General features: G+C 48.0%; 1 protein-coding gene across 3 annotated transcripts in view; it reads left to right on the top strand.

The window, feature by feature from the left end:
- The first annotated feature begins 3,865 nt into the window (after positions 1–3,865).
- Positions 3,866–21,848, top strand: part of ITGB5 (integrin subunit beta 5) — a 66,390-nt gene continuing 48,407 nt past the window's right edge. Inside the window, exons 1-4 of one of the 3 annotated variants that reach the window (XM_030277124.4) lie at positions 3,866–4,138; positions 8,115–8,200; positions 14,767–14,971; positions 19,410–19,659. In XM_030277124.4, coding sequence (XP_030132984.1) covers positions 4,039–4,138; positions 8,115–8,200; positions 14,767–14,971; positions 19,410–19,659 — 641 coding nt within the window. In that variant the 5' untranslated portion in view covers positions 3,866–4,038. Of the gene's footprint in view, positions 4,139–8,114; positions 8,201–14,766; positions 14,972–18,956; positions 18,982–19,409; positions 19,660–21,848 lie in introns of those variants that run through there. The other 2 variants (XM_072931996.1, XM_072931997.1) reach the window with 2 other exon arrangements.

Raw genomic sequence — 21,848 nt, forward strand, 5'->3', positions numbered from 1 at the left:
GTGGGCTCACTTGTGGGAGGAGGCAGTGGGGGGATGGCAAAGCTGCATGGTGCCCACACCTTGTGTCCCTGCTCCCCTATTTCCCATCATGGCACAGCTTGGAGGAACCAGGAAACAACGTGGTAAGGACCTGGAAAGGCAAATGAAGTGTTTTCCTAGCACAGTAACTGTAACACAGTGGAGGTTTCCAAGGTTCAAGTGAGTTTGCCTTTTATTTCACATCCCTGATCTGACACCCCAGTTTGACCCTAGCTCTCCTAAAACTCCTTTTTATTAAAACCATAAATCAGTCCACTTTTTTCACCATCTGAATTCCAGTTTGGCCGTCCTTTGTTGTATGGAGAGTTGCTTTGACCAAAGGATTGAGGCATGTTCAGGACCTGCTGAAGTAACAAACCTAAACTTATGCCACAGAATCTAGAAATGGGAGAAAGTCAGAGATGTCCCAGGACTTTGCTGCTGGAGAGTGGCTGTGTTTTGTGAAACACTGAGACAGAGGTGGAGCTTCACCCTGAAAGAGGCTGTGGCTTTGTGCAAGCACCTGGGAGTGGCTCAGACTGGTGCAGAGAGAAGATGGAATCACCATTGAAAATCCAGAACATCTTTAGAGCCATGGCAGACATCTAGATGTGACTCAGGTGCTTTTATCCACCCTTTCTGCCCCAAGGAAGATATGACAATGAAAACCCATCCGTAGAACACCTGGAGTATCTCAGATAAAGGATTTTATTTGTTTTAACTGATGATAGAAGAGACAAAGAATCAACTTATAATTACATCATTTCAAATCCATGCCCAGGTCAGATACCCTGGGTTTATGTCCTACTTTTACCACAGGTTAAAGTGTAAGTGATAAGAAAGTGAACAGAAAGATCAGACCTTTCCAAATAGGGATTTTCCTCTCTCTGCTACAGCAAAACTGTGCAATGATACTGAAAACCCAAGCCCAAGCGCCTTGGCAAGTATTTATGGGCTGTGGCACATAAATACTTGAAGGAACCTGAGGGATGTCATGGACTCTGTGATCCTTAAGAATGGCATTTTGTAGACAGAAGACACGATGGTCAAGAGAGAAAAGACCGAGGCTGTGGCGGCGGCTGTTCCTAGAGATCAAGAGAGAGACTTTGTTGTAGGTCACCCTTTCACAATCCCCAGGAGACAGAGCCCTTTTTTCAATTCTCTTCCCAAAATCTTGGTGCTGCCTCAAACTCATCTTCTACCGAGTACATAATAATCTTGTTGAGACTGGGGCATTAAAAGCTTTATTTCCCAATCCCTTATTCAGAACAAGGGAACCCCAGGAGGAAGATCAAGGCCTTATCTGTTTTCATACATGAAGGCAATCTTTTTTGGGGGCATCTACTGCCACCCCATCCTTGACTCCAGAAAAACAACCAGAACACATTGTCACCTGCAAGCAGGAAGGTTTTATACCAACACCTTTTCTGTGGATCTCATTTCAGGCCACACATTACCTCTACTCATGCCTCATTTCTTGGTGTGTGGCCAGCCTCAGGGACACAGGGCTGCCTTCTTTCTCTGGAAATGAACTGCCCACCTCATGTTCACCATGAATTCCCCCTCTTGGTGTTACAGATGCTTGTTTGGCCATTTATGAAATAATATCCTCTTTTGCTGCTGCATGTGGGGCAAGAGCACAGCACAAGCTTCAGAGAAATGTGTTAACATTCTTCTCATTAGGGAAGCCACAGCACGTCCTCTCCTGTGGCTCCTGAGGTTTTCCCTGTACACACCACACATGGGCAGTTGGTCAGCTGTACTGGGGTAGGATAAACCACCTGTGACTCTGTGGGACCTTCAAAGGATTTGGCTTGAAAAACACGATGACTGATAGCAGATGTGGAGCATCGACAACATCTTACTGCCCAAAAAGTGCATAGCAGCAGCTCCCGCCCTTCCCCCTTCTCTCAGGGGTTCCTCATGGGGGCTGTGGGATGAGGACAGCCTGGGCACAGCAAACACCAGGTGCTTGTGCCAGTGCCACAGGCGCCTGCAGGAAGAATGAGCTCGGCCTCAGCTGAGCCCAGCTAAATATAACAGTGACTGGGGAGCTCCTACGCCTCGCCTGGCTCTGGTCCTGCTGCCATGCATTCCTTCCCGAAGTACTGCTTGCTTCCTCAAGCCCTCTTCTCTGCCCCTCGAGATGCCACAGTTGAGTCTCAGAAGGTGGCTTCCATCCCTCCAAGTAGTTTCTTTACCCCATGGCCCTGCTTTTCCTTTTCCCCCCTTGCTCATTTGCCAGTTGCCTCTGGGCATCTGCTGCTTCACCCAGTGCTCCCTGGGCAGCATGGTGGGAGACAGGGATTAAAGATGAGTGTCTCCCTGCTCCTACAGCCAGGAATAGTTTAAAGCTCTCAAACATGAGTCTATCCATGGATAGTTGTAGTTGTGTTTTGGGGTACTTGCTTGGGCATGGCCAGAAGATCCAAGAATGGACTTCTAGGTCCACACAAGGCTTCTCTGGGCAGTAATGCTCATATTGGATACTTTATCTCTTGCAAGTGCTGGATCTGCATTTCACTTTTTTTTTTTTTTTTTTTTTTTTTTTTTTTTTTTTTTTTTCCACAGGAATATTAAAAGTATTCCACAGAGGAATAACCTACTTCGAAGATCCCACACACCACATCTTGCACGTCCAGGTCAGTCCCAACATGGACAGTATTAATTTTATTATAAATAAAGGGTGACAGCATGCCCCTTATGTTTTTGTGATAACAGGAAGAGCTGATGCTGTCCCTTTCCCCAAGCACAACCAACAGCTTGAGGGCAGTTTGTAGGTTACCGCCTGTCCCACATACCACACTCCTACCACGGCAGAGGTTTTGAGGAGGCATTTAATGATATTTTTGCACTGGTTGCAAGCAATAGGGTTGTGATGCTCCCACAGCCACGCCAGGACTTGTTTTGATCCAGCAGCACTGGGACAGTTAAAATGTTACAACTTTTGTAGGTGTGTATTTCCTAAAACAACAAATAGTCACTTTAAACCCAAACCTAGTTTCTCCCGGGGGTATGAAGAGGTTGAAGAAATCAGCAAGGTTTGTAAAAGCAGCTTTGGAAATCAATGCAAGTGAGGGATATTTTGGCAGGTGGCGGTACAGTTAAACACTTCGGTCTGCGAACAGCAACACAACCTGTGTTTTAAGCAAAATCTGATGGTGAGATCTAGCAGACATAAGGGTGTCATGAAGGTCTGCAGACCATGGATAAGTTACCTGTTGCTATAAACTGCTTTTAAAATCAACCACGAGCTCTAGGGATGATTTATGATTTATTTTAAAAGCAGAAGAATACAGAAAGTTCTCCAGCAACCCAAAGACGATCACAAATCCGATGTTTCCTTTCGATCTGAAGTGTTGATGTCCCCCGCGGAGGGGGCGTGGACCGTGCCAAAAAGCCGTCAGGCTGTGAGTGCAGCGCTGCCCGGGTGCCCTGGCTCAAAGAGCCCTTTAGTAAATGGACACAGTCAGTTTGCACAGAGAAAATCCCTGAAGCGGCAAAAACGCCACGTAAGAGCAGGCACTGACCCGTGGGGAATGAGTGCAAGCCCCGCTGCGAGCGGCGAGGAGGGCGCGCATTCCTCGTGTGCCTGCGGACACATCTGTGTGCGGGCCCGTGTCCGTGTGTGGGTGTGTGTGTGCCGTGCGGGCCCGGCTGTGCCACTCCGTGCATCCGCAGAGGCAGCCTCTGCGTGCCCGTGTCCGTGTCCGTGCCCGTGTCCGGGGGCCCGGCCGTGCCCGCGGGTCCCGCTCCGGACGGGGCTACGCCTCCCTGCGCGGGGCGGGGAGGCGGCAGCGCACCCTCGGGAGCGGGACCGACACACGCACGGACCCACGGAGAGGCACACAGGCACACGGACCGGGGCACCGCACACCGCCCCGTCCCGTCCCGCCGCCCCCGGGAGCTCCGCGGCGCCGCCCCTGCCTCCTCCTCCCGCCGCCGCCGCCGCGGCCGCACAAAAGGCGGCGGGGAGGGCCCGGCCGGGAAGGGCAGCCCGGCCGCCCCGGCCGCCGCACCATGCCCCGCCGAGGGGGGCTGCCGGCCGCCGCCCGCCGGCCTCCCCCGCTCCTCCTCCTCCGCCTCCTCCTCCTGGCCGCCCCGCTGCAGCCCGGCAGAGGTAAGGGCCGCTCTGCTCCCGCCGCCCCGGGCCCCGCGGACTCCGCTCCGGAAGGCGGCTTGTCCCCCAGACCCGCCTCGGTGCTCTCTGTTACCGTCTGTGTTCTCGCCTCCTCTCGGCCCCCCTTCCCGGTGCCTCCCCCCCGCAGCCCGCTTTGCCGTGCGCCCGCAGCCGGCGGGACGCGGGTCCCCGCGGTCCCCGCTGTCCCCGCGGTCCCCGTGCCCGGGGCTGGCCGCTGCCCGGGCTCTCCGCGCATCCCCGCCGGCCCCGGCACGGAGCTGCGCCCCGGCCCCTCCCGCCGTGCCCCCGGTGCGGGTGGCGGGGACCCGCGCCCCGGGCACGGACCGCGTCCGCGGGGCTTTCACCTTCGCCTCCAAAAGCAATTAACTGCTATTTATACCCCTCGCCCTATATCTATTTCTAATGGAAGCGGCTGCAGCCACTTCTGCTCAGGGTAAGCACTCCCCGGGATGTTTGCCCGAGCGCTGTGTGTTGATCGATGGGATGAGGAGTAGCAGCAGGAAGCCACACACGGGCTGTCGCGCTGCCGGGCACCGGTCCCCACACTCACCTTGTATCGTTCCTCACTTGCACCTTGAACCGTGGCACCCACAGAGAGGTCCTTGTCTCTCGTGAGGATGCTCTCGTTTTCCACACACACACACACACACACACACACACACACACACACACACGTGAACTGCAGTGCGGTTAGTAATTCTGCTCCAGCAGTATTGGAAATAGGGATTCCCTTCTCTCTGAGCATTTGAGGAAGCTTTTTTGTAAGAAGGGACCCCACAAAATGCCTAAGTCCACCATTCCAGTACTTACTCTCAGTGCTTGATATTTTAATGAATAATCTTAAGAAGGGGCTCATTTGCAGAGTGCTGTGGCACATAATTGCAAAAGCTCAGAAGAAGTTTTCTTAATTCTTTTTTTGTGTGCCTGATCCATGCAATTGATGGTTCAGTATTCCTGCAGACCATGTCGAGTCTCTTAGAATTCTTATTGCAAGTACAAATAAAATACCCTTTTTCATGCTTAGCTGTATAAAGTGCATAACTTTTTTTTTTCTTTGTCTTCTCTAAGCAAGCCAGTACATTCACCTCCATTTGAGGAGGTGCCCAAAGTAGGATTTCTTGCAGAACAGGTTTAAAATGACGTCTGATTGCCTGGAGCATCTTTATGAGTGAATTTGATGAGTACCTTTCATCAGTTTCCTATCTTGCTCTGCATCTGTAGTTTGATGTATTAAAATCTCTGCTGTCTAGTGGAATTCACTGTCTCCTTCTGCTTTTTTGGGCTTTCCTGCAGCTCAGTCCAAGGGAAGGATGTCATTTGGAGATGTTCTTTGTGCTTGCTGGACACTACTGTTCAAAATAAATAGGATGCAGGGCTTAGGACTCAGTGGCATCAGTATGAAGGACTGTATGTAGGCAGTGCAGCTCAGCAATCCAGGGAGTGGATTATTTACCTCCAGAGAAATCCCAGCTAAACTCTGGATGGAATTTTCTCCATTATAAGAACTTTAGTTGAATTTTTCAGGAGTGGTTTCATTAAATGTATCACAGTCCAAAGAGCAGACTGAGTTCCTTCCAGTCTCCATGGGTGACTTGCCCCAGTATCTGAAGGATCTGGACTTGCATGAGCATCATCGGGTCCTTCCTCTGCCTGATTTGGGAAAGACTACACTGAATCAAGCACAGCAAAGACTTGCATCTGGAAAATCCAGTGTGTTTCTACTCCAACTCAAAAAGCTCAGGTTTCAGTCTAAAATTGGAGGGCTTCACAAAGCCCTGTTTTCACAACAATGCTGGAAATGGTTTAGTGTTGCTACAGAGTGGAAAGAAAAGCATACTTGGAAACTTTAAAAGCTGCCACCGGGAGGAATGTCACCCCATGGCTGGCCACAGGAGCATGGGCTGCTTTGGTCATGGCACGCAGTGGAAGGAGGAGACCTTGGTTTTCATTCAGCTATTACTGTGACTAAGTAAACGCTCAAAAATCCAGCAGTCAGGAATGGAGGTAAATATTTCCATGCGGATGGGTGAGTGAAGCTGTGGGAGAGCCAGGCCTGGGTATGAATGCAAGTATTTGCTGTATAAAGGCCATTATTTTTGCTGGGTTATCCTGTGCACAGCTGCCAGGGAAGCTGCTCTTAAGGAGAGGCTTTGGGCCACGTTGTAGGGTTTGCAAATGCAAGTGTTAATTGCTGTCTAAATTTTAACTCAGTTGAACAAGTTACATTTTGCTTTATATTACTTATTTATGTTTTGAGCTCTTGTAGTGTCCAGGAGCTGGAATATAACTTCTGAATGCAAAAAAGGAATGAAATGCCTGGGGATGTGGTAACAGCCAGAAGGAAAAAAAACCCCACACTCTTAAGAAGGCTCTTGTTTGGTATGAATGAGCCCAAGGAGCTTGTCTGAATGAGAGCTACAGAGAGAGTGCAGGGCTTGGCTCTCTGGGGTTAGAGTTAACCACCTTGCAGGCAGCAGAGACCCATCAGTGCAGGGCTCTGGCACGGTCAGGCCTCTGCAATGACTGACAGGACCTACTTATCCTCTCTTTGTTTATCGTCCAGAGCATGCCAGGTTTTCCTCCAGATGTCCAGCTTGATTCACTGCTTCCTGTGCTCACAGCTCAACCCCTTATGGGAGCGACCCAGGCAGCCACTGCTTTCCATTTCTTGGTACAATATTCACATGGAAACAGCAAAAATCCTTCTTCCAAAGTTCTCATGGATAAAAGTTCTTGAGTTAGGAGAAAACTTCATGGGAGTCTTCAGCAGCTATTGGCAACTCTGTGGAATCTGCACATTACACCCAGCAGCAGCGTGGTGCACTGGTATCTGCAGATGCAACTGGCTGAAAATAGAGGCCTGACAATGCTTTTATTGACATTTGTGTTGGAAGAAATAGCAGACTGGGAGTTCAAGCCTGAGGCATTTCATTTGGAGTGTGCAGCCTCTGTGCTGAAACCTCGGTTGAAGATTTCTTTAATCATTTATTGACAGTGGAAGTTAATAGCTGCACCCGGGGGAGCTGGGCCATCACTGGTATGGAAGGGCACATTCATAGCCACAGGCATGCTTGAACAAGCTGCTGCATTCAAAGCCCATACCATTGATGTCTACTTTGGTTTTACTTGTGTGGTTCCACTTCATTTTTAAAGCCCAAAGTGCAAATTGTGGGTTTTGTAAGTGAAACCTGCTTGGGACCCCTTGTGCTGCCGGACACCAGCAATCCGAGAGCAAAGAGCATCAGCCTGGCTGATGCCCCTGCTGAGGTCACAGGCAGGGGTGTCTTCCACCCCTGCTGCCTTGGACATGGCCCAGTGCAAACACACTGCAAGGCTTAACCTGGATATCCTGTGGAAATGTCTCTTGTAGTAAAATAAAAGTAATGTACTGCAGCATGAGTCCACTGTGAGATCACCTGTGTGGGAAGGGGAGATGAGAATGTTTCAAGAGTGCTTTAATATGAAAATTATGGGGAGATGCTCCCCCCTATATTCAGCTGGAAAAAAAATGAGAAGATATGCCTAAAGATGTGTCTTTAAAAGTCAGCATCTCAGAGCTTTTGGACAGCCAGCTCCGTGTTTCAGACTGCTCCAACAGTTATTGCATTCTGCCCACAGCAATGGGAGTGTTTGATTAGGCATATGAGTAGCTGGACTCTTTGATTAACCAGACACCATTGAAAAACAGTAGAAAAAAATCACTAGATTCAGTAATTTTTTAGAGGTTCTCAGCACCCCAAAGCAAGTTTCTGTCCTTTTCATTTACCTTAGGGAAGGAAAAGTAGACCTTACAGGTGGAGATTTACAGCTTCTCCTGCCTTTTAGGATCCTGGGAGACTATTTGCTCTCATTTGAATGTACAGTGCATTTAGCATTAAGAATGTCTCAGAACCCCCCTAAACACTCTTTTGGAGTGGAATAACCATTCAGCCCATACTGTTCTCTCTTGCTGAAGGTCTCAATCTGTGCACCAGTGGAAGCGCCACGTCCTGTGAAGAGTGTCTCCTCATCCATCCCAAGTGTGCCTGGTGCTCCAAGGAGGTAGGTGGGCACACCTCGTTTGACTTTCATGCCTTTTGTAGTGCTGGAAGGGAGCTTTTTTCTCACCTTGCCTATTTCTGACTCATGCCACAAGGGGTGAGTGAGGGCAGAGGATGCTCCATGCCGAGTGTATTTGGGGTGTATGGGACTCCTCAGCTCTTTGACATCATAGGAAATAAGTCTCTGACCCCACTTTGACCCTCACATGCCCTCAACAGAGCAGCACTGTTCCTTCAGTTCTTCTGTCCCTTCAATTACCTTCTTGTTTTTGGTGGATGCTGAGTCCCTGCATGGGCTCTGTGTTACAGGGAGCCTTGCTCCTAAGCTCTTCCCCTAAAATCCCCACGCCCCTGGCTAGTGTCCTGCTACGTGTCCCTTGTCGTGTGGCCTGGCGTGGGCTCTTTGTAACAAAGATAATTCTCCTTTCTGAATCTATTGTGTCATTTTCAGGGAGTGGCCCATGCTTCTGGCATTGGTGCCATGAGTTTCACAGAGTAACTGAGCACTTCACAGGGAAAATACGTCCTTGTGTTGATGCTGAAGCTGCTCACCCATAATTCAACTGTGCCTCCTTGTTTATGAGCAATTGCAAATACCTCCCTCTGCTTCCTAGGGGCTGCTCATGAGTTTAGGTCTATCTATATAATCCAATATATGTCTTATCAAGTAGACTTACAATTTCTAGAGAACAAGGTGTGAGAAAGACCAAATCATGTTTGATGCATAGAAACCAATTGCCTGCTAAGTGTTCCTAGGTGTTTAGGAGAAAAATATGGATGGTTTCAGATGCATGGAAAAATCTGAAAAACAGGCTGGCACAGCTGCTGTGTCAGGAACCAGTTTTGGCATGTGAGAACCCCAGAGCAGTGGATAATCTTGAACCTCTCCATGGGCATGGCCAGTGGTGATGCTGTTCTGTTCCCTGCTGATCCTTATTCCTCTAGGGTGGCCATCCCTGTCCCCTTCTGAGCACTCACTTCACCTTCCAGCTGCAGCTGGTGTTGCTGAGCTGAGGATGCAGGCTCTGTCCCTTCTGCTGTTCCCCTCCCTCCTCCTGCCAGGCCTGCCCGGGCAGCTGCCAGCTCCAGGGCATGGAGGTGGATGTGGGGTGATGGTGGCTTCCAGTCCCTCTGGTTTGGCCGGGTCCTGGGCGGGTGCCCCAGCCCCTGGCTCTCCAGGTCTGTTTCACTGGATGTTTCATTGGTAAGCACAGTTGCAGCTCTCCAGGGAAGACTTGGTAATGCTGCAAACACCACTCTGTCATAGCTTTCCTGGGCTGTTTTTTTCCAGCCAGGCAATTGGTGTGCAGAAGGGAAAGGGTAAAGCAATAGATCTTGCTTCTGAGACATCTTGTAAACAGCTGTAAGAGTGCCTCTTCCAGCCAGCTAATCTGTGGTGGTGAGATTAGCTCCAGGAATGCTGGCTACTAAACTATGGGTACCCAATATCTTGTGCTTTTTTTTTTTGTTTGTTTTTTTTTGTCTTTTTTTTTCCTTACTTGGCATCAAAAGACAACTTCCTGCAGAATGCTGCTAGTGGAAATGTTTATGTGGTGGTCACTGTGACCACTAATTGTACTAATGGGACTGGCAGCCTGACTCTTATCATGCAAACAGAGTAGTTACTGGAAAAAAAAAGAAAATTCCTGACTGGAATGGAGGGGCCAAGGAAGAAGACGGCTGTTTACAAGGAAGTCCTGTAATACTTCCTGACCTTTAGCCTGCAGAAGCTATTTAAAAACATACAGTTCAAGGTGTTTTGTGCCAAGAACTATGTCTTTAAAAGATGCTGTTCCCATGACGTGCTACGTGTTAAAACTTAGCAAGTTCTTATCCTAATTCTGTATTTTTTGTATTTTTTTTTTTAGTATGTACTGTTTGAAACAAATTATTTCTCTTTAGCTGAGATCATCAGGTGAGGTAATGGGATTTCCAAGATACCTGGAGTTTTTCAACTTTAGAAAGTTTTAAAGTAACGTTACAAACTTTATAATACCCACCTTCTTTTCATAGTCATTTCACCACCTTATTCTCTCTCCCTCTGCTGCAGCCTAGGCAGGTTTATTAAATAGCTCTTAATGTGTTTTCCTTAGCTTTTTCCATTAGCTGCAATTTGCTGTGTATGTTTCCTGGTTGCATATATGCCAATCAAATTTTACAGCTCTTCTACTCTTTAAATATCAGGCAAAAGGTATTGGAGTAGGTTCCACAGATGGCAGTTGTGTTTTAGAACCTCAATCAGCTGATTTGTGTGTATTTTTTGCTCCCTTTGCATTTACTTTACAGGTTTGTGAGCAAATTGGGCCAGCTTTTATTGACTTTGCAAGCAACAATTAACAATTTTGTCGGGAAATATATATAGAAGAAGTCTATCAGTGCGTGTTGTATAATTCTATATATACTGTATAAAGTATGTTTAGAGATGTCTGTTATACGGTTTATATATATATATACACACACACACACATTGTGTAGCTATATATATAATTGCACTGTATAGTTGTATGTATACTTGATCCTCCTGTATATGTATATCTTCTTGTATTTCCTTTCGGAAAATATTTGGGGAATAATATCACTTGGTGGTACCATCATACCAGTTTCTTTGGGAGCCCTGTCCCAATAGTTTTCCCAGGTCTCTTGAAGGTCTCATTGCCCTGAATTGTGAGGGTAAAGGGATGTGTACAGATAGATCTTACAGCAGAGCAGTCAGGTGCTCTCACTTTATAACTGCCGCCTCCTAACCTGTTGGTACAGGGTGCATCACATCCCCTGGACTTCTTTTCACTTCTGCTTGTGCTCAGCATCTCTGTTCCCATCCAAAGGGGTGATGATGGATGAGCTGATGATAGCAGCTTCTGGTGTGCAGCAGCCCTAGATCCACCAGGGGCTGCTGAGCTAACCACAAGTCTTTGGGCTCTTTGAAATTTGGGAGCAGACATAGGTTCAGTTGGTTTGTGGAAGAATACCTGGAAAGGCAGGCCTCAGAGGTGGTTATTTCAGTGACACTTAGAAGAGGAGGTGCGAATATGTGGCCTTGACCATCACCTGAGCATGCCTTGAAGCAGGGCTCTCTGAGGGAGAATGACTCTTGGTGTGATGGAGACTGCTGCAGCCTTTCCATCCAGGCTGGAACTGAGGAATCTGCAAGGTCTAGGAGAAGCTAGAAATGATGAGAAATTGCTGATGTGGTGCTGGTAAAATATTCTGTCTGGAAGCTGCACACTGGCCTGAGGGGTTGCTGTATCTCTGTGGCAGCCTGGTTTCCATGTGTGGGACTGGAGGATGCTTGTGGAATTTTTTGCAGTGACACTTGGTTGCCCAGGCTTGTTGGGTTTGCTGGGAGAACAGGGAGCTCAGGAAGTGGATACAGTGCTATCCTCTGAGCTGCCAGGGCACGTGTGATTCACAGGTGGGGTTGTGATTGTGATAAACCTTCCTGAGGTGATTGCAGGGGGTGAAGCTCTTTAAAAGAGCATTTGGGAGTACCAGTATGGGGGGGAAGTGTCATCATTATGTTTTCTTTTTTTGCTGCTTTGGGGAGTGCAGAAGGTCCTTTTGTTTGTTAGATGTGTTTGTTAGGTGGATCAACCTGTTCATTACCTATGTGGATACATTTATGTGTGTACATGGAAACCAGAGACACGCATTAATTAAACTGAAATGTCCTTTTTGAGTAAGTAAACTGAAATTTCCCCAGTGGCACCCTCTGTTTTACCCCATCCTCTTCTGTCTCAGAAATGTATGAGAATGAGGAAAGAAAATGAAGGATGTTCCTAAATGGAGCATGTCAAGTTTTGTTTGTTTTTTTAATGGAGAAAGCAGGCATGTTTCAGGCAGAATTAATGCAGAACTGAATTGATTAAATCAAAAAGTAAGATTGAGACCTTCATCAAAAGAGAACAGGATGGGCTGAATGGTAGGGACATGCCTAGTCAGGAATTAGATATTAGATACAGTGAGCGCTATTCTCCATTTTTATAGCATGAACCAAGCAATTTGTCTTAAAACTGTCAAACTGATGAGCATGTAATTGTCACACTGTTGTCTCCATTCATCCTGTCTGCTTGTGTGCATTCGCCTTTGTGAGCTTCTTAACACTGACCAGGGGGCTGGAGCAGCCAGAGTGACTGACAGGGGCTGGGGGATCTTCCAGAGTGCTCCTCTATGGCACAAAGCAAAGTTTGGGGTGGTTCCCCCTTGTGAGGGGCATCTGCTGCATTTCTTGCCCAAGGAAGTCTGCAGGCAAAGGATTGCCAGATGTGTGGGCACATCGAATTTGCTTAACTATCCCCAGGGTGTTCTCTGCTCAGGGAAAATTTGGGTTTGAACCAGCATGCTGTGTCTGAGCTGCTGTGGAGCTGCCTTTTGGTGTGGTTTCTCATGAGCTGTCTGGACCTGTGCAATGTCCTTTATTCCCCAGGTCTGCTCATCCTTTTTCCCTTTACTGAACCTCCATGAGCCTTGATTTTCCCTGTCACAGAAAACTTTGCACTGGAGTTGGATGGTACCTGGTAGCCCCAGTTTTGGCTTTGGGTTTTGACCTGTGGGAGCAGCTTGTGTGTTTGTTTGCTGGGTGCAGTAGTGACTGCTGGGACTTTCCCAAGGCCATTGTCACCCTCCTGCTCAGTGTTACTCTGCTTGGGTAAAAAAAACAAGATGAAGTAGGGGTCAGTCCTGCACCCCTGGGTTCTGAGCTGCACCACCCTCCCCTCAGGCTTTTGCACCCCTGGGTGTGGATATTTTCTTCCACCTCAGGTAATATGGCTTTTCACAGGACAAGAAAATAGCTGGATTTGATTGTAGCTGCAGGTTAGCAATTGCTGCCCTTTGGCAAGTCCTCTGGACCCATTGTAGAAGAAAGTTTAGAGAAGATATAAAGCAAGAGGGATCTAGGGACTGGAGGAGTGTGAAGGTACTGCTGACCTAAGAGTTGTGTAGGGGCTTTCCCCTGACCTCCTGGACTTCATTTGGATTGCTTGGGGCAGACCCTGGGAAGGCTTGGAAGCACCTGACAGAAGCTGCAGTTATGTGAGCAGCCCTAAAGATTGTCCTGTTTGGATGCTTCTCTCCAATGTTAGTTACTCGAGAGTAACTAGAAGTTCCCAGCTGCACTCCTGGGCTGTTTGGATTCCTTTTTGGAGCATCCATTCTAAGAGGTGGCAGCAGCAGAAATGAGCTGGCAGGGGTGTTCACCTGGAGCTGTGGTCTGGGTACAGGGAGAGCAGGAGAGCATCTCCCCCTGCTGATAGGTGGATAGGCCCAGGGGAACACCTGGACCCCACCAGCTTTTTGCTGGGTTCAGGTAAAACCACATCTGAGAGAGACTTTTCTCCAAGGCTGCCTGAAATGTGAGGCTCTGAAAGGCTGGGTGTTTTTTTCAGTTTTGTGAGGGATTCTGATTTTTATTTTGTCATGCTGGAGATGATTTAAATAGTCCCAGTCCTCCTTTTTTGGAAGTTCATCTGTTTACACGATGTGTTCCAAGAAATTTGTGTTCGTATCCATCTGATGTGCCGTCGTCGGTTTCTTGGCTGGACCCTGCTGCTGGATGCTGGAATGCAAATATCTCATTTTTCAAATAGCATTGGGACCTTGTAGTGAGAAAAATGCAGCTGGAAGCCTCTGTGTCCAAGGGCCCTGCATCCAAGCTTATCCTTGAGGGACCCCTGGAGATCACCCCAGGAGGATCTGTCAGGAGCCTCTCTCTCCTTGGTGTCTCTCCTGTCCTTTGCCATGCTGGAGTTTAGGCAATGAGTGAGGTTTGTTCAGCCCCACACTGATTTTGGCTGAGCAGCTGAAGGAGGGGCTGGCATGGCTGCAAGCATCTTCTCTGCATTATTTCATGTCGTATTAGTCCCTCAGCCCTGGAGCTGAAGAGGTCTGTCTCTATTGTTGTAGTGCAGAAATAAGTAGGAATCTACTGTTGAAAATGAGTTTTGGGCATGTGACTTTTTCCCTTTGGCACTTTTGGAGATTAAAAAAAAAAGGCATTCTAACAAACAGGCTCTTGCAAAAGGGTGCATTGTGTTCCTGGCTGTTCCTGAGCGCTGCTCTGCACAAGGCTGCTTTGTGCACCACACATGGGGCTCGCAGCAAGGGCTGGAGCTCTGGGATGGGTGTTGGGAGACTCCTGGCCATCCTTTGGGAGTGGGACTCTGCGTGCACCTGGCTGCCTGTGCCTGACTGTCTGTGGTGGGCACAGTCTGCATTTTCACCAGCTCTTGTGATGTTCCTCCCACCTCTCTTACTCTCCATGCAGTGCTTGTGTGGGGATGTGCGGTGTCCCAGGGAAGTGGCCAGCCTGTCTTCAGCTTCACATCTTTACTTGGCTCTCTCTGGTTGGTGGGTTTGTTCTGCTTCCCTCAGTGCCACTTCCTTGTTCTTTCTTCTGTCTTTTGAAAGGCTTAAGGCTTGGTGCAGGCTCCTTCCAAGTACAGTCATCACAAAGGACACTGGCTTCTTGCATCGCCTAGCTGTTAGATACCAGCATGTCAAAACAAAGCCCCTGCTGTGGGATTGATGCATTCCCCTCCACTTCCTTTTTGTCCCTTCTTCACACCTCAGGATTTCAGCAGCACAAAGTCCATCACGTCCCGGTGCGACTTCCTGCAGAACCTGATTGCAAGTGGCTGTACCGGCGCCATCGAGAACCCCAGCAGCAGCATCAGCGTGCTGAGGAACGTCCCTCTGAGCAGCAAGGGCTCCGGCCAGAGCCACCTGGACGTCACGCAGATCACGCCCCAGAAGGTCGCCTTGAACCTTCGTCCTGGTGAGTCCCCAGTGGCTCTGTGGGGTGTGGGGGGAGGGAGAAAGGGTGGCCAGGACGTGCCAAGAGCACGTTGTAGCTCGTGGCCTTGTAGCCCACTAAAGCAGGTGACTAAAGCTGGCCCCTTCCATACCTTTGAACTTTGGTGGTGAGTCACAAACAGGTTTGGGGCTGGGGTGTGTGTCCTTCATGAGAGGGCACTGCTGTTGGGCAAAGTCAGTCAAAGCCCACCCACAACTGCTGCCAGTAATGGTCTTTACACCTGCACGTGTTTAGGAGGAACCTGCTCAGCTTCAGAATGGAATCACTGTGTGGAAGGAGTTAAAATAACTTTGGTTCCTCCACTAAGCTGACAGGGCATGACTCTAAACTGAGACAGCTCCTTCTATAAATTGGAAACAAACCCACATATCTGTTTTCTGTCGGTATGCAAAAGAGCTAAGGCAGAAGATGGAGATTTGAACTTCTGACTCAGGTCTTGGACTGTAGCCAGGTCCCTCTTTCATTCTCCTAAGCCATCACTTTTCTTCAATCTCTTCCTTTAAATTAAAAATTAGACGAGAACAGCTCATCTGAGCTATGCGAGCATGCTTGTTATGAAAAGTTATTGCGTGGTGGGGGGAGGCTTTAATGTGGGTTTAGAATTCTTGCAAAAATTTGGCAGCTGACATTTCTGAAGAGGGAAGAAAGCTCTTTATTGCAAAGATAAGAAGCAAATATAAAAGCTTGATTCATTTTAAGTGATTGGTGTGGGTTTCTAAGGCTTACAGTTTTGTGACAGCTCTCACAAGCATACAGGAAAGAGAAATACCGGTGTTTTGCCCAAGAAAAATGGGGGTTTGAACTGGTGCTTATGCTATCAGTACTCTCCCAGAGCCTACCAGTTGCTACAGGAGTTTTTGTTTTAGTGTAAGTTAGAAGTTGTCATGTTTTTCAATTAACTTCATCAGCTGTCATTGGTCAGACCCTCAAATCTAAAAAATTTGCTTCAAAACCTTAAAATCAGATACCTGAGAGCAATGACCACTGTACATATGTCTGAATGCATGGGTTCTGTCACTGAATATTATGCTAAAAAAGGGAGCAAAAGGGAGTTGTAATTCCTGCTGTTTCTTGAGGCAACTCCTGACAGAAAGGGCAGGCTCAGCTTCCACTTCTCATCTCCTGTACATCCACCCCACGCACAGTGCCCTGTGCTCAGCAAATTCTGCTTTCCCAGTCCCCAACAGTTTTGCCCATCCAGTGTCCGCTGCTCCAGTCAGTGGCAGGTGCGGAGATCCATCTCCTGGTGGCCTCCTGGGATCTGGGCTCATGGAAGCCTTGGGCTGCACAGGCCTGGTGTGCTGCTTCTGCCCACCCTTGTGGGGACCGCACTCATGGCCATCCTCAGTTCTTCGTGATGGAGAAGTCCTCCAGGTCTGGGCTGAGCTGCAGGAATCACCCTGAGGACCCCTGCAGTAATTCCCACTTGGAGGCAGTGAACTCCTCTCCCTGTCCTCTTTGCAGAGCATCAGAGTCATTGCAGGAGGAGGGACTAACCTAGATGTTTGTCATAGTATTCCAATTTTTCTTCTCTTTTTTGATGTTGGGCAACACTTCACCTTCAAGCTGATGACTTCCTAAAACCTTGCATTAGCAGGCCCAGTTTAAATTATCCATTAATCCTTGAGCTTGGGAAAACAGGTTTCACCCTCTGAACCCAAGACAAAAAAGAGATAATGTTGATTTAATTTTGGGCATGAGGGGTGTACTATTTCAAAGATGAATTCAGGAGGCAGCCTGTGGCAATGGTGATCTTTTATTCTTAGACCACTAAGCAGAAGCAGAAGGGAGTGGATTGTCAATTGTTTGCTGTTCCCACCCATGCAGTTTGATCTCATCATCCTGTGGCAGAAGTCACGTCCCCAAATCTGTGTCCTTGGCTAAACTCCAAAGGCCTTAAATTCATGTCCTTACACTGCAGCTTTTGGATTGAGCATTAGTTTTTATAATACTGCTTTTTAATCTTAAGTCCAGCTATAAAGCAGTGTATCCTAATTAAAAGAGATAGAAATAGTGTAAACTGACTTAAAAAAAGGAATAGATGCAGCTGTGTTGCTCATCAAGCCATAAGCCTCACCAAGCAGGAATAAGCTGGATAAGCATGATTGTTGAGTTTATGTTCTTAAATTGACCAAAATTAATTTTTCCAATTTCTGCACTGCTTCTGCATGATGCTATCCAAGAAAAATTTCTGAATTAAGCTCTGAGTTTAAAACTTTTCAGTAAAAGCCCTAAGGAGAGAATGGTGGCAACAGTATGTGAGGAAGGAGGGGGCTGGATTATCCCTAGAAGTGTGAGACTAATACTGTCTACAGAGAATAATAAATTCTTTTGCACTTACATCTACATACATTAGCGATATTTTCTCTGATATAATTGGTTTGTGCAGTTGGGAATGAAAGAAGAACCAGCCACAGGATCCTGTTGGTTTTGGTGCTTCTCAGGGACTAATAAATTTGTAACTATTAAGAGAAGCACGTTTGATCACAGCATCCCAAATACCCTTTCTGGCAGGAAGAACAGTGTTTTGGAAATAAAAATGTTGCAAAATACAGAGGACACATCCCCTTTTCCAGTGGGAAAAATATGTAGGAATGAAAAATATGGGCATGGGAAAGAATTTTCCCAGATTTAAACACATTTTTGCAGTACTGAATTAAAGTCAAGCTTGCAATCACAGTCTTTTACCCTGCAATCGGTGCTAACAGTTTTTGTGCTACATGAATTATATTCTTCTTTGTTCCCCCTGCTGCACTCCACATCCCAGCCCTCTGCCCTGTCCTGCTGGACCAGAAAGCTGGGGAGAGTAAGGAGGAATATTTAAGGCATGAGCTTCTTGCTTCCTACAGCAGGGCACTATCTCTACATGTGCATGTTTGCACATGGTGCCTCCTGCAGCCTTGCCTTTTCCAGGTGGGGTTGCAGCAGATTGCAGGGAAATGCTGAAGGAGAAGGAGAGTGTTGTTTGAGGAACTCTGGCTTGGTGTAGCCTGACCCCAGGTGCCAGGCAGGGCTGTGGCAGCCAGGCTGCAGAGCCCCTTGTGCTGTGCGTTGCCAGCATGGCAATTTTGGGATGCTGTTGCTGCTGTTGGGCTGGAAGTAAGTGGGAACAGCTGTGCTGCTGTGCACAAGGAGGAGAACAATAAAGCGGTTAGGGAAATGTTTTCACAATACTAAAAAATGTGAATTGCGTTTCTGGGGAAGAAGAGGGGAAGAAGCCACAAGTGTTCTGCAGAACCTGCCACTGCCCCAGGTTCAGCCTTGCCCATGAAAGGCAGAACTGGGAGCTTGGTTTTGAAAGGATCCAATTCCGTAGAGCAGAGACCCCAGTGACCTGGGAAAGGGGCTAAGGTGGAAGCTGGGAACATGGGATCTCCAAACCAGCCTGCCTTCTGAGGCTGGGGTTTGAGGCTTTGTTTAGACCCCTCCCTCAGCAAAGTGAGAGGCAATCTTTTGCCACCTGCTGTCTGGCTCCACCAAGGTCCATCTGGTGTGTTGAGTTCACTTTGAAGCAACCTCAGCTTTTCTGAGGTGAAGGTGTTGCCTGTGGTGGCCTTCCCTGGCAATCCTTCCAGAGGGAGGCAAAGGAGAAGGTCAGGGACAGGCTTTTCTCTGCTTCTCTTCACATCTGCACAGCCTGTGACTCAGCCCTGTCAGCTCCTTCCCTTGTGTTTGTCACTTTAGGAAGTTTCACCTCTGCCTCAGTGCTTCCCTGGGTGACCCTAACAACTTTCTTTTTCACTTCCCTTTTGCCCTGATTTCTCCAGCTCCATTTTTTGGGGGGAGCTCCTTTTCAAAGGTGTTTCTTCTGTGTCTGCTGCACCTTGACTTCCCTGCACAACTCAGAGGACATCTTGCATTCACTTCATGCGATTTTTTTCTGATCCTCTTCCTTCTCCTGCTCCACCTCCTTCTCTCTTTTGTGCAGGACTTCTTGGACTGGTCCTGGTTTTCTTTGAGGATGTACTCAAGTAAGTGTGAGCAGGGTCTCTGTTGCAGTAGTCCAAGAAATACTCTGCTTTTCTTTCCTGTTTTCTAAGCAAACATCCCTGGACTGCACACTGGGTAACAGTGTTTTTCATGTGTCCCTCCCTTAGCTGTTCTCTCAGATGAGATGGAAAAACCCTCTCTGATGCCTCCAAAGAGCTAAAATAGAGACATGCACTCCATGTCTTTTTCTTGCCAGCCAGTATGCTACATAGCTTAAGAGGACCCAAAGTCAATACCTGTTTTCCTGTTAGTCTCCTAAGAGATGTATTTGGAAAAGCTTATTGCCCTCACCCTCTTCTTTCAAAAAGTGATCGGTCTGCTCTGCAGGGGGGAAAAAAAAGTGTCATCTGGATTTTAATGTGTGCTGGGAGCTCCCTGCTCACCGTGACCAACCTTTGTGTGTGTGCAGGTGACCGGACCTCGTTCCGAGTCCAGGTGCGGCAGGTGGAGGATTATCCCGTGGACCTCTACTACCTAATGGATCTGTCCCTGTCCATGAACGATGACCTGGATAATATCCGCAATCTGGGCACCAAGCTGGCTGAAGAGATGCGAAAGCTCACAAGCAATTTCCGTCTGGGCTTTGGCTCTTTTGTGGACAAAAACATTTCTCCTTTCTCCTACACAGCACCAAGATACCAAAACAATCCCTGCATTGGGTAAGTGCTGGGTGCACCCTGGAGGGGCAAGGCCTGTGTTTGCACAGAGCATGGCTGCAGTCTGCGTGTGCCTTTTTGCTTTAAATAATGAACCACACTTCAGCCCTGGCTTTTGGGAATGATTATGAGCCTGACTGTTACTGTGATACTTGAGCAATTCAGACTAGGACAGCTTCTAATTTAGCTGTGGCTGTTGGGAGATCTCTGCATCTAGACATGGGAAACTGTTGTACCAGGGAGCCTGAAGCTATTTTTAAGTACCTGAAAAGGATGCAGACATAGCAGGCTTTTTTACAGCCTTTAAGGAAAAGAAGCCAAAGCCAGAAATTCCTGATTTCTGATCCTAGTTCTGAGTCATAGTTTGGCGTTGATTAAATCAATTAAGCTTTTTGTTTGCATTTTACAGATAAGGAGACCAAGGCAATGTAACTTCTTCTCAACAAAAGTGTTTGGAGGAACTGAGATTTTTCGATGGCCTATAGTGCTGATTAATTAATTTTTATAGTGTTTTTAAGGCGGCAGGCAGGTTTTTTCGTCTTTATTGCTGTGGAAGGAAAGCAAACTGGCAGTTACACAGATGGTGTGGTGTGATATCAGAGCCTTCATCCCCTTATTTCCTTCATTTTTGCTTGTGTCTTTGCAAGAGTCTTTTTGTTTGCCTTTTAACCAGAATTGGGATCAAGTCCATTGAATTGAGGATTATGTCAGAGCGAAATTGGGTGTAGGGAAGGGTGTCAAGGCTCAGATGGGTTTGGGTGTTGGCACTGAAGGATGGATACAGCAGCAAGTGCCTTCCTGGGAGAGTGTCACCATTGACACCTTTGTAGTCCCCATCTTCACCTCATCTATCAGTGGGTGCTTCCTAGTCACGTAAGGACAGTGAGGAGAACCCTTTCATTTGAGCCATTTGTGGATACTTGCATTGTAAGATCACCTCATGCATGGATGCCAAGCTCTGCGCATGCTCTGAGAGGCAGATAAAGACAGCTTGCATCAGCTGTGAGTTTCTAGGCCAGCTTTTGCACTGACCAAGCATTGGCATCTCACTGCACATTGCTTGTTGACCAGACAAATATTATCTGTATTTGCTTTTCACCAGTTCTGTCCAGAGTGAAAAGTCAAATGGATTTTAACACCGAAAACTCTTGCTTTAATCATGAAGCAAAAGGGACCACACTGAGCCAGGAAGGCGTCTCTGCCATGATGGCATTGCACACCACAATCTTCACAGTGCTTCTCCCAGAAATTTGGCATAGCCTCTGAGGGATCCTGTAATCTTTGCCATCCTCCGTCTCTGACACCTGCCCTCAGTCTGGGGACAGGCTCCAGCTGGAGAAATCTTGGAAACTTTGTTTGGCTGGTGTGTGATTTAATTGGAGTGACATGGCTTTTGCTGAGTGAAACAGAGTGAAACGTGCAGGAGATGGGTGCAAAAGGAGAACAGGATGGAAGCGGACAACTCAGCAACAAAGGTGTACCTGAAACTTCCAATGACCTTTTATCAAGAACATCCAGAGCTGTTACCTCAGCTTTTCCCACCATGATCAGGCTGTGTGTTCCTTCGGCTTTACCCTGGTGGTTGCTTTTCTTTCTCTTTGTTACTTTAAGCCAGCCTGGTCTTGGGAAAACATTTAGGAAGGATTGCCCACAGCAGTTCATCTGGTAGGTGCTCCCTTTCAGTTGTTGTGTGTTTCCGTTCAGACCAGGGGTGCTGGCTCCCTGCTCTCTGGTGGAATCTCCTTCCCCAGGCTGCTCCGTGTGGGGGCTCTGGCTGCTGCCACGTGTCCCTGGTGCAGCGAGGTGGGTTGTCAGGCGTGGTTTTGTTTGCAGCTATTTCTGGTGTCAAATCAATCCGTTCAGCATGTAAGAAAAGCTGCAAGTAAACTCGAGCTGCAGTGGGTGCTTTTTGCCCCCGGTCCAGGCTCTCCCCTCCTCTTCCTTGTGGTGGTGACTGACTTGTAAGTCTGGGTGGGGTGCAGCCCTGTTTCCCTTGTCTCCTTCATCACCTCTGCTCCTGACGAGCATCCTGCTGGGCCCAGGGCAGCTTGCTGAGACCCTGCAGTGCAGAAGTTTCAGACATGGCAGACTCCTTGCCTTGCCCTGGGTGTGAGCGCAATGCAAGTCTGGACGTGGATCACGGATCAAAAGGGATGGCTCTAATTGCCAGCCAAGCCCAGGGCAATAAGACC

This window comes from Taeniopygia guttata, chromosome 7 (genome assembly GCF_048771995.1).
Source record: "Taeniopygia guttata chromosome 7, bTaeGut7.mat, whole genome shotgun sequence".
Taxonomy (NCBI): domain Eukaryota; kingdom Metazoa; phylum Chordata; class Aves; order Passeriformes; family Estrildidae; genus Taeniopygia; species Taeniopygia guttata.